The sequence below is a fragment of the Chionomys nivalis genome, chromosome 13 (genome assembly GCF_950005125.1).
Source record: "Chionomys nivalis chromosome 13, mChiNiv1.1, whole genome shotgun sequence".
Lineage (NCBI taxonomy): Eukaryota > Metazoa > Chordata > Mammalia > Rodentia > Cricetidae > Chionomys > Chionomys nivalis.
This window is the reverse complement of record NC_080098.1, coordinates 18,968,187-18,983,820: the sequence shown is the minus strand read 5'-3', so window position 1 is coordinate 18,983,820 and position 15,634 is coordinate 18,968,187. Positions and strand designations below refer to the sequence as shown.

At 43.5% G+C, this 15,634-nt stretch overlaps 1 protein-coding gene across 2 annotated transcripts in view; it reads right to left on the bottom strand.

The window, feature by feature from the left end:
• The window catches only part of Fam171a1 (family with sequence similarity 171 member A1), a 117,624-nt gene that overhangs the window by 13,580 nt on the left and 88,410 nt on the right, over positions 1–15,634 (bottom strand). For both annotated transcript variants that reach the window (XM_057787681.1, XM_057787683.1), the window contains exon 5: positions 13,766–13,942. In XM_057787681.1, the coding sequence (XP_057643664.1) occupies positions 13,766–13,942 (177 nt within the window). The remainder of the gene's footprint in view (positions 1–13,765; positions 13,943–15,634) is intronic.

Below are 15,634 nucleotides of genomic sequence, written 5' to 3'. Positions count from 1 at the left end.
GACTGTGGTCTTCAGTGTTAGTAGACAGGATCACAGTCCTCAGTGTTAGTAGACAGGATCACGGTCCTCAGTGTTAGTAGACAGGATCACGGTCCTCAGTGTTAGCAGACAGAACTGTGGTCCTCAGTGTTAGCAGACAGGACTGTGGTCCTCAGTGTTAGTAGACAGGATTGTGGTCCTCAGTGTTAGTAGACAGGACTGTGGTCTTCAGTGTTAGTAGACAGGATCACAGTCCTCAGTGTTAGTAGACAGGATCACGGTCCTCAGTGTTAGTAGACAGGATCACGGTCCTCAGTGTTAGTAGACAGGATCACGGTCCTCAGTGTTAGCAGACAACTGTGGTCCTCAGTGTTAGTAGACAGGACTGTGGTCCTCAGTGTTAGTAGACAGGATTGTGGTCCTCAGTGTTAGTAGACAGAACTGTGGTCCTCAGTGTTAGAAAAATGGCTTGGAATAAAAGATGGCACAACAGGGAACCTGCATGTATGGTAGGGCATTTATCACCACAGCTTGCTAAAGAATCTGCAAAGACTGAGGTGTGTGTGCCTGTGTGTGTGCGCGCGCTCATGCACACTTGTATGTGCTGTACTGTGGTTCAGTACATCTGGACGAAAGTCAAAGGGGGCTGTTTCAACAAGTTCCTGGACAATGTCAGGCCACTCACCTGTGAAGTGCATTTCCAGTTGCAAAGTCTTCAGACATGAAGATCTTTTAGGGCTGGAGGACGTCCTAAAATAACCCTGATGCTATTTCCTACAATGTGGCCACTGCTGAAAGCGCCTTTGTAAGTATTCTTTATGATCTCTTCAGGAAGAATCCAGCCCTTGGCAGACCATACCAGGGGTTGACAGGGTCAAATGAGTGAGAAAGCATGTTGTATGATAGAAAGTGGTACTCAGCCACACGGCTGCTGTGTGTGAGGCTAAACTGGTTCAAAATCAAGACCCTGGGGTGCACCATGGCATCCCAGCCTGTTCTGTCCATATAACGTTCTAGAGAAGGCTTCTGGGTGTCTTTAGGATATCACGTATCCTCTCCACAAGCTCTGACTAGCGTCACCACTCCGATGACAATACTGTTTAACTGTCTTGTGGTCCTGACTTCATTCAAGCACATGGCTCTACTGCCTCATTTAAGAACAAAACCTTGCCAGAGGAACATATCCTGAGTCAGTCTGCTTCACTACTTTATTTCTGAGCCTGCAGCCGAGAGAGGGCCAGCATGAAGATGACGTCCAATGAATGCATGCTGTGGGGCTGGAGAGATGGTAAGAGCACTGGCTGCTTTTCCAGAAGACCCAGGTTTGATCTCAAGCACCTACATGGTGCTCACTGCCATCTGTAACTCCAGTCACGGGGTATCTGACACCTTCTTTTGGCCTCCATGGGCGTTGTGATGGACAGACATACTTGTAGACCAAACACCCAGGTGGGGGGGAAAGCTAGACAAATGAATTGTTCAATTACATTTTCACCATATTTATTTACTGAAAACATTTATTTTTATTTATATGCATATGTATGTGTCTGTGTGAGTGGATAAAAGGCATGTGAGGGGATCCATGGAGGCCAGAAGGAGTCCTGTTTCCTGGGCATGGGTTCATAGTGCCTTGTGACTCACCTGAGTTGGTATTGGGAGCCAAACTCAGGTCATCCGGAAGAGCAGCAAGTGCTCTTAGCTTCTGAGTCATCTCTCTACTTTTGCTTGTATTTTGCGTGTGCACGAACACCATGGCACTCTATGGAGGTCGCAGGACAACCTGCTGGAGGCAGTTCTTTCCTTTCACCATGTGGCCTGGGGATTAAACTCCAGCCAGCAAGTTGGTGGCAAGTGCCGTTCCCCCACCACATCTCCCGGTACTTGTTCAATTTGTGAAAAAGGAAATCCAGGCTTAGAAGTCCAAGGCAAGTCTGTGTTTGCTTTTGAAATATTAGCAGAGAATTAAAAGACAACAGACAGAGATTCCCGAAGTGTCAGATGGGCTGAACAAAGTAGGAGCGCAAGTGGCTTTTGCTTTGTGCTCCTAGGTAACTGCTCCCTCAGTGGAGGGCTCTCCCATGCACAGAGATCATTATCTCAGAAAAGGAGGATTTGTAGTCTGCACCCCCTCTTCTCCACATTCGGGCCTGGACACTGTGTGCCCTAGGCACTCCCTGTGCTAGGTTCCAGCTGTTGTCTAATAAGATTTTTTTTTTGTTTGTTTTTTGAGACAGGGTTTCTCTGTGGTTTTGGAGCCTGTCCTGGAACTAGCTCTGTAGACCAGGCTGGTCTCGAACTCAGAGATCCACCTGCCTCTGCCTCCCAAGTGCTGGGATTAAAGGCATGCGCCACCACCGCCCGGCTGTTGTCTAATAAGAAAGATGGGATCCCCACCTCAGGCTTGGTCTGAAAGCAATGAAAGACACTGGCTTATAGAAATATTTGTCTTATTAATGGATATACCCAGTGAAGTGACTACATTAAACTTTGGTTGGGTCTAATGTTTTTAGTTGTCGCCTTTCTTTTCTTTCCCCCTTTAACTGTGAGTAACTTCATACTGCATTTCTGAAATGTGTGGGCTGTTGTGTGGTATATGGCGGCGCTAGCAGGGGTACTTCTGCCAGAACCTACAATGTAACACAGTCTGAATGTGCGGAGCTTGTTCTGTGTGCTTGTGTGCCTATGAATGTGCACACAGAGACGATTTTAGAGGGGGTGACCCAAGAGAAAGGCTGGAAGAACCACAGTCACCCATTCATGGCGGACTGGTGGGTTCTTTATGACTCCTGTGAAGAGAAGATGGTGGCACAGGTTACCATGAAGCCGGTGGTGCTCAACTGACTGGAAGGAGCAGAGATGAGGAGTCAGCGCACATTAGACACGTCCTACACGAGGGACCGCCTATCCTGAACTCAGCAGTCCTTTGGAGGTTCAACTTCAACAGTAAATATGGAACACCCAGTAGAACATGAGCGCTGACATTGAGCTAGGAGGTTGGAGTGTCCCAGAGACTCGTGCTGAGGGGAGACTGGAGTGCAGCACTAACAGAATCACAGGCTCCAGCGGCTGCCCCTTTCTCACACACTGCAACAAAAATTATCAACCTGTATATGGGCTAATAGTAATGATAAGGACAATGAGGGTGCTTAGGCGAACGAATGAGAGAGGAAGAGGAGGGAGAGGATGAGAGAGAGGAGGGAAAGAGAAGGAGGCAAAGGAGGGAGAAAAGGAGGAAGGGGAAAGAAGGGAGAAGAGAAAGAGGAAGGTAGGGAAAAGAAGGGCAAACGAGGGAGAGGAGGGATAAGAAGAAGAGAAGATGGTGGAGAAGATGAGGATTGGGGGAGGAGGAGAGAGGAGAAGGGAGAAGGCAGCTAGGAAGGATTTCCCCAAGTTCCTGACGCTGCTATAGCTTCTCTCTAATCATATTTCTATGGCATAGGGACTCTGGCTACTGTACTCCTTCATAGATGTGAAATCAGAGGCCCACTAAGGCTAAGTAACTGGTTCTAGCTCAGACGCCATGAGGAGGGGATGTTCAAGTTCACTTTGTTGTTATTGCTGGTCTATGGCTCCCTGTTTTCTCTTTAATGACAGAAACCGTAGATGACATGTATAAACCCATCAAAGAGACCTTCACTTAGTGACTTGGTGAGAGAGGAGACTTCATTCCTCTCTCAAGTGAAAGGAAGTGGGTGTAAATGTATGCTAAAAATACTTGGGGGTTTGAACCATGCCGTGGTGGCACATGCCTTTAATCCCAGCACTAGGGAGGCAGAGACAGGTGGATCTCTGTGACTTCAAGGCCAGCCTGGTCTACAGAGTGAGTTCCAGGACAGACTCCAAAGCTATAGAAAAACCCTGTCTCAAAACAAACAAACAAAAAAAAACAAAACAAAAAAGTATATCTATGTACACACACACACACACACACACACACACACACACACACACACGTATCTGGGGGCTTGAGATGGCTCAGTAGTTCACAGTACTGGCTGTTCTTGCAGAAGACCCAGCTTTAGTTTCTAGTCTCCATACTGGGTATCGTAACTTTAACTCCAGTTGCAAGGGTCTGACACTCTCCTCTGTCCTTCACCAACATCTGCACATAAATGGTGCACACACATACACACACACACACACACACACACACAAAGATCTGGTCGGCTGGCTGTGTAGCTTAGTTGGTAGAGTGCTTGCTTCCTTGGCATTCATAAAACCCTGATTCAGTCCTCAGCATAGGTTGGATGTGGTACGGTACACCTGAAATCTCAGCACTCAGGAGGTGGAGGCTGCACAATCAGAAGTTCAAGGCCATCTTCAGCTATGTAGCAAGCTTGAGGCCAGTCTGGGATACATGACACTGTTTCAAGCAACAACAACAATTCTAAAATAACTTAGGGCATATTAATGTCCTAGTTATTTTTCACTTAGGCTCGTAGAACAAACATCAAATTTCTGCTGAAAACCCAGGCCAAAAAGCAGACTCTGAAAGGCCTAGACGCTTTCTGGCAGTGGAAAGGTCAGTTGAAGGGTATGCAGTTGCGACACAGCCCCCAGCACTTCCATCAGTGGTAGCTAATGGGTAACTGTCACAGAATACAGGGATCCTCTGAGAAGGACTGATTTGTAAACTCTCAAACCACAAAAGCAGGCAATACTCATTTGTCAGGCTTGCCCAAAATGGTTTTGGTTAGAGCCAAGCATGGTAAATTCTAGTTCTATGCAAAGTGATACTTTAAGAAAACCAACACCCTAAGAATAGAGTTTTCAAACAAAAATGCCCCAAACCACAGCTACCCAAGAACTAATTTTCTGAAAATCATCTTTCCAAGGAGGCCACCAACACAAAGGCCTTAACAGTGCTTAGCAATGCATGACAATTACAAGGCTGTTTTCTGAGTTCCTAGGCAACGCTGCAAAACAATTGTCTGTCTTCTTAGATCACTGCACAGGGCAGCACAAGTATTACTAACTCCAACTCTCATCCTTAGGGGCGGAGCTTTGCAATGGGATGCTAATAGATCTATAGCAATGAACTCCCCGCCCCATCTTAGTCTCAAAAAGCAAAGCAGATTGTTCGTCTGTGCCCTGTCCCAGGATCTTTGTCCAGACAAGGTTTTTAGTGGGCTCTTGGCATTAACCCCAATGCCAGCTCTACCAGCTCTCTTTGCAGACGAATTATCGCCTTCCCACCTAGAAATCTCATCAAAACCCAGTTCCCTCTTGGGCTGGTTTTCATATCTGGGAAAACAGAGGCCTTTCTCTAGCATGCACAAGTTCCTAGGTTCAGTTCCCCAGCACTCCAAAAATCAGGTGCTCTTGGAGGCAGAGGCAGGAAGGTCACAAGTTCAAGGTCACCCCTGCTACACAATGAGGACATCTCTTTGTTCCTCCACTGTAGGCTTCCCTGAGAAATGGCCTATTTGTCTTTCTTAGGAATATACTGATATCACTCTCAGGTAAGCCAACTCCTTCCTTTGTGCAATACTCTTAATTGTCACATCTGTTCTTTCAGGAAAAAAGGGTAGTGTATATAGTTCTAAAATTAATGCCACATAAAATTATGTATTTAAACTGTTAGAAAAGTAGACATTTCCATTTCTAACTTTTATAGCACAGTGTATCCCTATAAGTCAGTCAAACCACAACAAACTGAGATCCTCCATCTAGACATATGGTTTAATATTTACATGATTTTAAATTCCTGCATCTATTTCTCCATGTCAGAATTCTGGGTCAGCCTTGAAAAACACAATTAACCAAGCCCTCAGCAGTCTCTAACTTACTCTTGGTGACCTAGATAACCCTTTGACCAAACTTGAGGTCAGAGAGGCATATAAAATGATCTTGACTTCATTTTTTAAAGAACAGTTTTAGGTTCGCATCAAATTTGAGAGAATGGTGCAGACATTTCTCATTCCTTTCTACCCCACCCCTACACTTGATCCTCCGAACAACACCCCTACAGTATTCTTGCTACATCAATGGACCTACACTGACAAATAAATGAAATGGATTTGCATTTTAAATAAACTTCACCTCCAGGGGGCAAGCTGGCCAGGACTTAGCTAAAAGACTGCGACCCCCAGCATATATCAGCAGCAGCCAGGTCCCAGGGGAGGCAGGTCTACTCCACAGGGAATTATGGCCGTACTCCTAAGTACCTGCTATGGATGTACCAGATGTGATGAGAGGCCGGTTCAGTAGCCACCATCTCTATAGCAACCCACACATACCCTGCCTGCTGTGTTTGGGAAGGCAGTTAAAACTGGTTCTACAGCATAGCTTCACTCTCAGCCTATGCTTTTCTGTCTGTCATCTCACCAGAGTAAGAGGGTTCAAATAAATGAAGTGACCCTTAAACAGCAGAAATCCAAATCCCAAATCTAAAACATTATTGATGTTTTGATTACTCAGTATCAGTCACTTTCAATTCAAACCACTGACCTGGTTTGCTTATTCATACATGACCATTCCCTAGGGCAACAAGTCAAACAAGCCCCTACTCCAGAAAGCCATCTGCTGCCCTAGTTATACACTAAGGAAAGAATAAATGTCCATAAAGGGAGTGGACACAATTGGCCCTCACTGTCTAGAAAGCCCCAGCTAACACACATTTGCCATGACCAACTTTCTTCCCCAGGTGTGGGAAGGAAAACTTCTTACATCAAAGGCCAAACTGGCTCCCGCACATAACTCACAAAGTGTGGACACACTGCTCGCTTTACCAACCAGTTACCACCTCCGTGGGCCATAGGGCACAGTCTATGAGAGGATCTGAAGTTAGAGAATCCTGCTAATGCCTCAAAAGACCAAGTGGAGAATCTCCTTTGCTGAGTAAGGCTATTGGTACACAATACACAAGAGCGTACATGCAAATGTCCCAATGTAGAACATGTATGTTGCAAGTGGCATTCCAACACAACACACAGAGTGTGTGTGTGTACACGTTTCAATGTAAAACATGCATGCTGTGCCTCTTCAAACAAGTCCTTCGAGAGTATATGTGGTGATGAGCCACACATAGTGTTGTAACATGGTCAATAAGAACGAATTCATGTGTCCTGGTAAAGTGTTAATCTATTAGGTCATACTCTAATAGACAGAGGTTGAAATAGAAAGATGCTGATCTTTATACTGGGGATTTCTTTGCTTGCTTCAAAAGTAAAGACAACTGTGACCATTAAAGAAAAGGCAACTGGGGGTGCTGGAGAGATGGCTTAGTAGTTAAGAGCACTGGCTGCCTTTCCAGAGGACCCACATTTGGTTCCTCACACACACATGGGTAGGGGCCAGATGCTGTCTTCTCGTCGCCACAGGCACCCTCACCATAATACCTGCACCCCCACATCATTTAAAAATAATAAAATGGATCTTTAAAAAAATCTTTTAAAAGGCAACTATGACTAAATGGCCACATTAAATATTGACCCCTCTAATGGCGGGATCAAGAGAACTTCTCTACGTCTTTCCTAAGAGCACTTGTGCAGTTATCCATTCAAGACAAGGTCTGCATCAGAGCTAAACACGCATTCACTAGATCAGCATTAAAAATGTGCCTTTAGATGAAAGAAGACAGAGACAGAGACCAACATTGGAGCACTGGACTGAAGTCTCACGATCCAAAGGAGGAGCAGAAGGAGAGTGAGCACGAGCAAGGAACTCAGGACTGCGAGGGGTGCACCCACACACTGAGGCAATGGGGATGTTCTATCGGGAACTCACCAAGACCAGCTGGCCGGGGACTGAAAAAGCATGGGACAAAACCGGTCTCGCTGAACATAATGGACAATGAGGACTACTGAGAACTGAAGAACAATGGCAATGGGTTCTTGATCCTATTGCACGTAATGGCTTTGTGGGAGCCCAGGTAGTTTGGATGCTCACCTTAATAGACCTGGATGGAGGTGGGTGGTCCTTGGACCTCCCACAGGGCAGAGAAACCTGCTTGCTCTTTGGGCTGAGGAGGAAGGAAGACTTGATTGGGGGAGGGGGAGGGAATGGGAGGTGGTGGCGGGGAAGAGGCAGAAATCTTTAATAATTAAATAAATTAATTAATAAAAAAAGATCAAAGTTAGCTATTGAGTTACCATTTTAAAACTGTCTCTCTTTGGAATAGCTAATAGAAATGTGATTTGAGAAATTAAAATATCACTGCAAAAATTTATATTCATTATTTTTCATCCCAAAAGCTTTTAATTCTGTCTTCTAAGTGTGATGGTTTTATAATTTTTATGCTTGAAGAATAATTGACCATTAAAATTTTTCTAATACTGATACTTTGTTGATTTCCCAAACTCTGCTCTGGACTTATTTAGAGATATCTATATGGCCATAATTCTATTTTTAAACTGCATTGTTGCCTTTAATATTTGTGCAAGACAGTTTGTCCATGTTTCTTATCGGCATTTATAAAATATTTTTAATAAGTAAAAAAAAATAAATAAAAATAAATAAATAAAAATGTGCCTTTATCTTTCACACAGAAGCCACACTGAGAGAGCGGTGAAAGCCCTGGGAGTCCCAGTCCTACACTGAATGCCTTCCATGCTGAATACCAGCTGTCACTCCTGGAACTGCTGGAGTCTGCATCGGTGACAGCAAACAAGAAGGTGGCAGCTGAGCCAGCACCCCAGTTACCTTCTGCAGAAAGAAAGCACCCCTGCATTTTAGTAGTAAATTCAGAGAGTTTCCTCAGCTAAGGTGTTTAGATCAGGAGTCACAAGAGTGTTCAGTAAAAATCTTAGTAAAGCTTTTGGATTGTGGGGACGTGAGCTGTTGGTGCAGTGACAATACTCGCTGGGTGTCACAGGATGAAAACACTCACAGACAACTCACCAACAAATGGACATGGCCTTATTCCAATAAAACTGTATTTAGGGGTTGTGTGTGCATTTTATGTGATTTTCATGTGTTCTGAGATCTTTCTTTGATGTTTACTTGTCTCCATTTTAATTGAGTATAATTGACAGATAAAAGCTGTATACACTTAAGGTGTATGACTTAATGTTTGATGTGTAAATCAAAATAAATGGTATGCCATTACCTCACAGATACCATTTTCTTGATGACAAGCAACATGGATTCTCAACAAAATTTAAGAACACAGCATTGTCAACCGTTATGACATTGCTGTAGAGTTTACTTCTGAACTTTCTTAGTGTACATGAGGGAGCTTTGTGCTCACTGGCCTCATCTTCCCATTCTCCCCTTCCCTCTACTTTCTGATTCTTTCTTCAATCTTTTAAAAATATAAAAATCATGCTTAGCTTCTAGGCTCTAGCCAAGTGATCCTGGTTCAAGTGAAGACTTCTTAATGGATTCATAATTTGCTTTTTCTGTGTATTTAACATTTTGGAATTGGCAATTATTTTGATTTACCTCCAAAGTAATTAATTTAAAGAATTAAATGATTTCAAGTGATCATTATAGTAAATATATGGGATGGGCTTGAAATAGCCTGCTGCATTTTCTTCCCATTGCACTGTTGAGACAGGATCTGGAACTTTTATATTTAACTGAAACATTTTAATAAGAATATAACATTAATGATTAAATATGAGAGTGAAACAGCTTATGAGATATGTAGGCTTAATTGAATTGAGGAAGTTAAAGAACATATGGTTTCTATGAGTTGTCTGTCCAATTTTAAAGTTTTCTGAAACACATTTTAATTAATTTGATTATTTTGGAGTGATGATACAGATGTTGGCTCTGCTCTGTGTACGGACAATCAGTCTGTAATTAAGAGGAGCTTGGCTGTCAGGTCTTCTGTGGTAGATGTTAATTTTAAAGGCCATTTAATGGAAAAAGATCGAGCATACAGTGAGGAGGCCCGGTGTAAAAAGGATTAACATCATGAGGATTACCTCAGGTTGCAGAGACTTTACCACAATGTGCCTTGGTTTTCTACTGATTTCTATAGTGTATGCATTTTCTGTGGCTGCTGTAACAAGTTTCTCACAAAAATAAAGAGTATAATATTTTCCAGATTAAATCTCTTATCTCTGAAGGTCAGAAGCCAAAAGCAGCTCCTCTGGGCTGAAACCAAGGTGTGCAGGGTGAGTTGGAAGGGAAGCTTCCTAGTCTGGTCTTTTTTAGCATCTGGTGTGCACCTGTACTCCTTGGATTACAGCACCTTTCTCTACTTTTTAAGCATATTACTCCTACTCCTGCTTGCTGGTCTCCCCATAACTTCTCTAACTCTGTCTTCCTCTTTTCCGAGGCCTCTGGTGATGACAAAGGGTCCATCTGGATAGGCTCACCTCTCTACCTAAAGATTCTAGATCACATCTCCAGCACCTCTTTATCACATAATATGACATTCATAGGGCTCCAGAATCAGGACATGGAATATTTGGGGGAACATTTTATAGCTCATGACATAAAAAATATTTAAATAATTTTTTATTGTTAACTATATGCAGAGTACACTAATGAGGGTGAGCATGCTTCTTTAATATATTCATTGTCATGGCATATGTGACATGCAACAAATTCTGCAGAAAGCTTCATCACATTGGGAACATAGGTTTTAATATCCCAGCCCTATTCACCCATATTCAAATACATTCATGTGATAAATAAGGAGGCAGGAAGGAGGAAAATAAGAATTTTAAGGACATAAGCACCAGGATTTTGATGGGGGGTGGGATGGAATCCAATGTCAATCTTCTCCTTTGCAACCATTCTCCTAACCAATCTCTCTCTCTCTCTCTCTCTCTCTCTCTCTCTCTCTCACACACACACACACACACACACACACACCTACCTCTATCATCTTGTTTCCAAATGTTATATCTTAAATTCTTCTGACTTTAAAAAAAAGGATTCATTTTTACTTTTAATTGTGTGTATGGGTGAAGCGCCTGTGGAGGGCAGAAGAGGATGCTGGCTCCCTGGATTCCCTGGAGCTTTAGGTCCAGATGGTTTGACCCACCTTATTGGGTGCTGGGAACTCAACTCTGCAGAGGAGCTACCTCTTCAGCTCTACTCTGATTTTTTAAAATGCTGCAAACACCCTTATCTGATCAATGAGGGCCTTAACCAGGAACTGTTCCTAACCACACAAAAGTAGACAGGACACTGCAGGGCCAGGCAATGGCTAAGCAGGAGCACAGTCACTTCTCCACACACTGCTAGTACCACGGAGGCACACACCTGCAGAAGGGGCAGTGATACTTAGCACCAGGAAAGGGATTTCATTGAGCTTTACAAAGCTGTGACAAAGTATCTTATGAAAACAACTGAAAAGGGAAAAGATGTATTTTGGTTCACAGTTCATCAAGTTTTAGCTCATGGTCAGTTGGCTCAATTGCTCCTTGGGTTTGGGGTGAATTACGGCAGAGCAAAGCTGCTTACCTCATGGTGGCTGGGAACCAGGGACTAGAAGAGGCCAGAGTCCTTCAAGGTCATGACCCAGTGACCTACTTCCTCCCCCTAGGCCCTATCTCCTAAGGGTGTGAGCCCCCTCCAAAAGCACCACCTACTGAGAACCAGGCTTTTAGCCCAAGACACGGGAGAACATTTGAGATATGAACCAGACCAGTTCTGATGGGTCTGCTAGTGAAGTGACAAGGCCCGAGGGGGAAGTGTCAGTATGTCTGCACAGAGACCTGCGTGCCATGCTATGATACAAGCTCTTAGAAGTACCACGTAGGAGTTCAGTCTTTGACTAAGAAGGTAACCTAAGCTGGATGGTGGTGGCGCACGCCTTTAATCCCAGCACCTGGGAGGCAGAGGCAGGTGGATCTCTGTGAGTTCAAGGCCAGCCTGGTCTACAAGAGCTAGTTCCAGGACAGACTCCAAAAACCACAGAGAAACCCTGTCTTGAAAAACCAAAAAAAAAAAAAAAAAAAAAAAAAAAAGAAGAAGAAGGTAACCTAAGCCACACTACAGCAGGCCCAGTGGAAGGAGAGGAAAAAAGGAGGCAGCCAGCCAGATGACTCAAGGAGTTGATAAAATGGTTTCCCATCCCTGCCACAGGAAACCCAGAGAAGGACAAGAAGGTGAGTCTGAAAAATGCTGTTCTTTTCTTCTGTTGTTTTGAGACAAGGTCTTGCTGTGTAGCTCAGGCTAGTCTCAAACTCATAGGAACCCTTTTGCTCCAGCCTCCTGATGCTGGGATTCCAGCATGTACGTCTGGCAAGAAAGCCATTTGATGGAGCACAGCTATAAGATGAAGCAACACTCTCCTGCCCAAGTTGCTTTTGTAATGGTGTTTTATCACAGCAATAAAACCCTAACTAAGAAATGCAGTATGCATTAATATAGTGTTATGATACAACTAGCAATGTCAACTTTAATATAGTCATTTAAACTGAAGCAATCTTTAAAAGTTACTATGAAGTCTATTAATTATTTGGGAAGTTACAAGTCAAAAGCTCCATGAAAGCCCCAAAGATAATTATTCTCAAGTGTAAAATTATGTTTTGACTTATTCAAGGAGTTAAGTATTTAAAAAATATTATTTGATATAAAAAAATTCTCATTAGCTGGGGGTGGTGGTGGTGCATGCCTTTTATCCCAGCACTTGGGAGGCAGGAACAGACAGATCTCTGTGAGTTCGAGGCCAGCCTGGTCTACAAAGTGAGTTCCGGGACAGCCAGGGCTACACAAAGAAACCGTGTCTCAAAAAAACCCCAAAAACCAAACCAATTCAAACCAAGATAAACCAAACCAACAAAAACTTTCACTAATCTTCATCATGGTTTAACAATGTTCTGTTGCTAGTTAAGAGCTGGTTATAAGCTTGACTTTCACAGGACACAAAAACGTCATCCAGGCTGTGTATGAACATTTGAACATTGAGCCTCAAAGGTATTTACCACAGCCTTGGTCCATATTCTCCCAAACGGTAAAGGACTGGTGAACCGAGTCACGTATTTATATTCAGAGTGGAAAACTGCATCACGCCAAAGCCACTGACCCTGCAGAACCATGCTGCTGTGGCAAGACACCGCCTTGCTGTAATGACAGCAAAAGCGGGAGACAGAACGATCCTGACAGCATTTCCGCTAGCCTGCCCAGCTGGCCTGCCAAGGCTGGAGAGCTTCTACTTGAAGTACTGAGAAACTCGCGCCTCACTTTCTCTAATGTCACTGGCTCAGAGGAAAGCAAGCTGCCTGCTGCCATGTTGGAAGCAGCCTTAAGTAGAGGACCACATTGCAAAGAGCGGAAAGCTCTGGCCGCCGACCAGCAGGGACTACGGTTAGCCTGTGACTATGCTTGCCAGGCCCTGTAGAACCTTGCTAAGCTGAGCAGAGCTCTGGCTGTCGGTCCCACTGTAGCTTTGCAGGGGCCCTGAGCCTGAGCCACGGTCCTCAGTGCTTGGGTTCCTCCACCTCAGGAACTGTGAGACACGACATGCTCGTTGTTATCTCAAGCTGCTAAATTTTAGGGTAACTTCTTAAGCAGCAGCTGACAACACACATGTGTGTACAGACAAATGACTAAGAGAATTAAAAATAGATTAGCATCTTTCTCTAGGCTGTAGGACCATGGGGACTATTCCTTGTTTCAAACAATGCTGGCAAATATTTTTCCTTTATTCAGGAGGTAAACAAAAGAGCATATAGCCAAGAGAGATCATAGAACCTTCAGAGAAACTAAAACGATGAAGGTTAGGAAAGTCAATTTTAGCTCCTGTGGCTTTACAGACCCCCCTTTAAATTAAAAACCAAACCAAACCAAAAGCCAAAGCCAAAACCAAAATAACCACAACAAAAAAAACAGACAAGAAAAATATCTACTCCAGAGGGCACGTTCAGAGACTCTAGCTTACCCAGCTTCTGGTCAAACCGCCATGCTGCGACGTACGCATTGTGCCTCAGACTGCTCTGTGTGGCCAAGGGCACAGTGACGTAGATGGGGCCATCCACCAGCACCGGTGTTCCATTGCTGCTGAGCAGGTGCACACTGACGGCGGTGACGGGGGTCAAGTCATACCGCGTGCTGTTTCCTGCAAGGAAGAAGTATGTCCATCACTGACTCGGAGGACTTGGGCTTCAGAAACCCTCTGGGGAAAAACAGTCGCTACTATCACGTACTGGTCAGGGGCTCTGTGGGCATCAGTAACCCTCACACCCACAACCTCATGCGGCAGTTCAAACCCACATTTTATAAAGAAATAGGTTGGGATGTGGCAGTAGCTTCCTGGAGGGTGTATACTAGTTAGCGGCAGAGTTGAAGTCCAAGGTCAAGTCTGCCAGGTGTAACAAACTGTGCCTTCATTGCCCACTCTCTTTTGCCTTCCTTTCCTTTCTTCCTCTTCTCTTCCTCCCGTCCCTTCCTTTTCTTTTTTCCTCCTCTCTCTCTCTCCTTTCCTTTCTTCCTTCCTTCCTTCCTTCCTTCCTTCCTTCCTTCCTTCCTTCCTTCCTTCTTTTTTAAAGGCGGAGTCTTGCCCTGTGGCCTGGAATTCATGATCACCATGCTTCAGCCTCTCAAGGGTTAAGAGTATGACCATGGTGGAAAAACCTCTTCTCTAATACAAGATAAAGAGTTTGGGAGAAGCTACAGAGAAAAGGCTCACAAAATAAGCTCTGTGCATATCACAAGACATACATCTATAGGATATATTATACACACACCAGCAACAAGTCAGCACCTTAAAAACACATATTTTGGAGACCATCCTTTAAACAAAAAATTTTGTCAAGGATTGGTTCAAAATATTAACTACTTCTACCAGAAGTACAGGACTGAAACTTAGACATGAAATGTGCATGTGTTGTTTTAGCTGCCATTGTTATTTTTGTCTGTTTATAAGGAATTTGATATTCCAGTTATTCTCCATTAGAGACCTTTTATCCAAGTCAGTGCTTTAATGACTGTCTATAGACAAATTAAGAGAATGGGAGTGATAGTTATACACTTAAGCAATCCATTTCAGATTTTTTTTTAGTGAAATACAATATCACACAAAATACGTTTTTGTCATAATTTTACAACTTTGCCTTAATAGGATGAATTTCTTAGTGATAAAAATGTTAAGGCATTTTATAATACAGGATCTCTTATATAATACAATACTATTTATGATTTATTTACTACTGTTATTTCTATTTATACTATGCCTTACTATTAAGTAGAAAGACAGATTATAAGTAGGTTTATGTAAAGTATATATACATATATACTTCGTATATACTAACCTACCTATCTGAGCTCCCGTCAGTCTCCACTTTGGACTAAGAGTAAACAGTCAAACCAAATGCAGTGAGCTTTACAGTTGCAACAATGATGTAATGGCTAAGTCCTCTATGGAGTAATCTGTAAACATCAATAACCACTATACCCCATCTCTGTTTCTCCATGATGACAAAGACCTGCTAAAAAGATTTCCTCAAAATATTGAAGTTGGAACCACAGAGTCGAGGTCAGAAATATTTTAGTTAATAAACCATTTCGTTTTGGGATAAGAAAATCGAAGATCAGAATTTACCATGCTTCTCTGGAAAATGCACCATGGATGGAGACATACACATACCCACAGCTTAAAGGAGACAGGAGTGCAAGGCCAGGCCTACCCTGCACTGCTCTCAGCCATCAGACCCTTTCAATGAGGTATTTCTTAAACCCAGAGATGTTAGGTGACTCACAGGATGCTGTATGCGCTGCAGACACAAGGTTTCAATGAAGAAGAGTGTCTTAC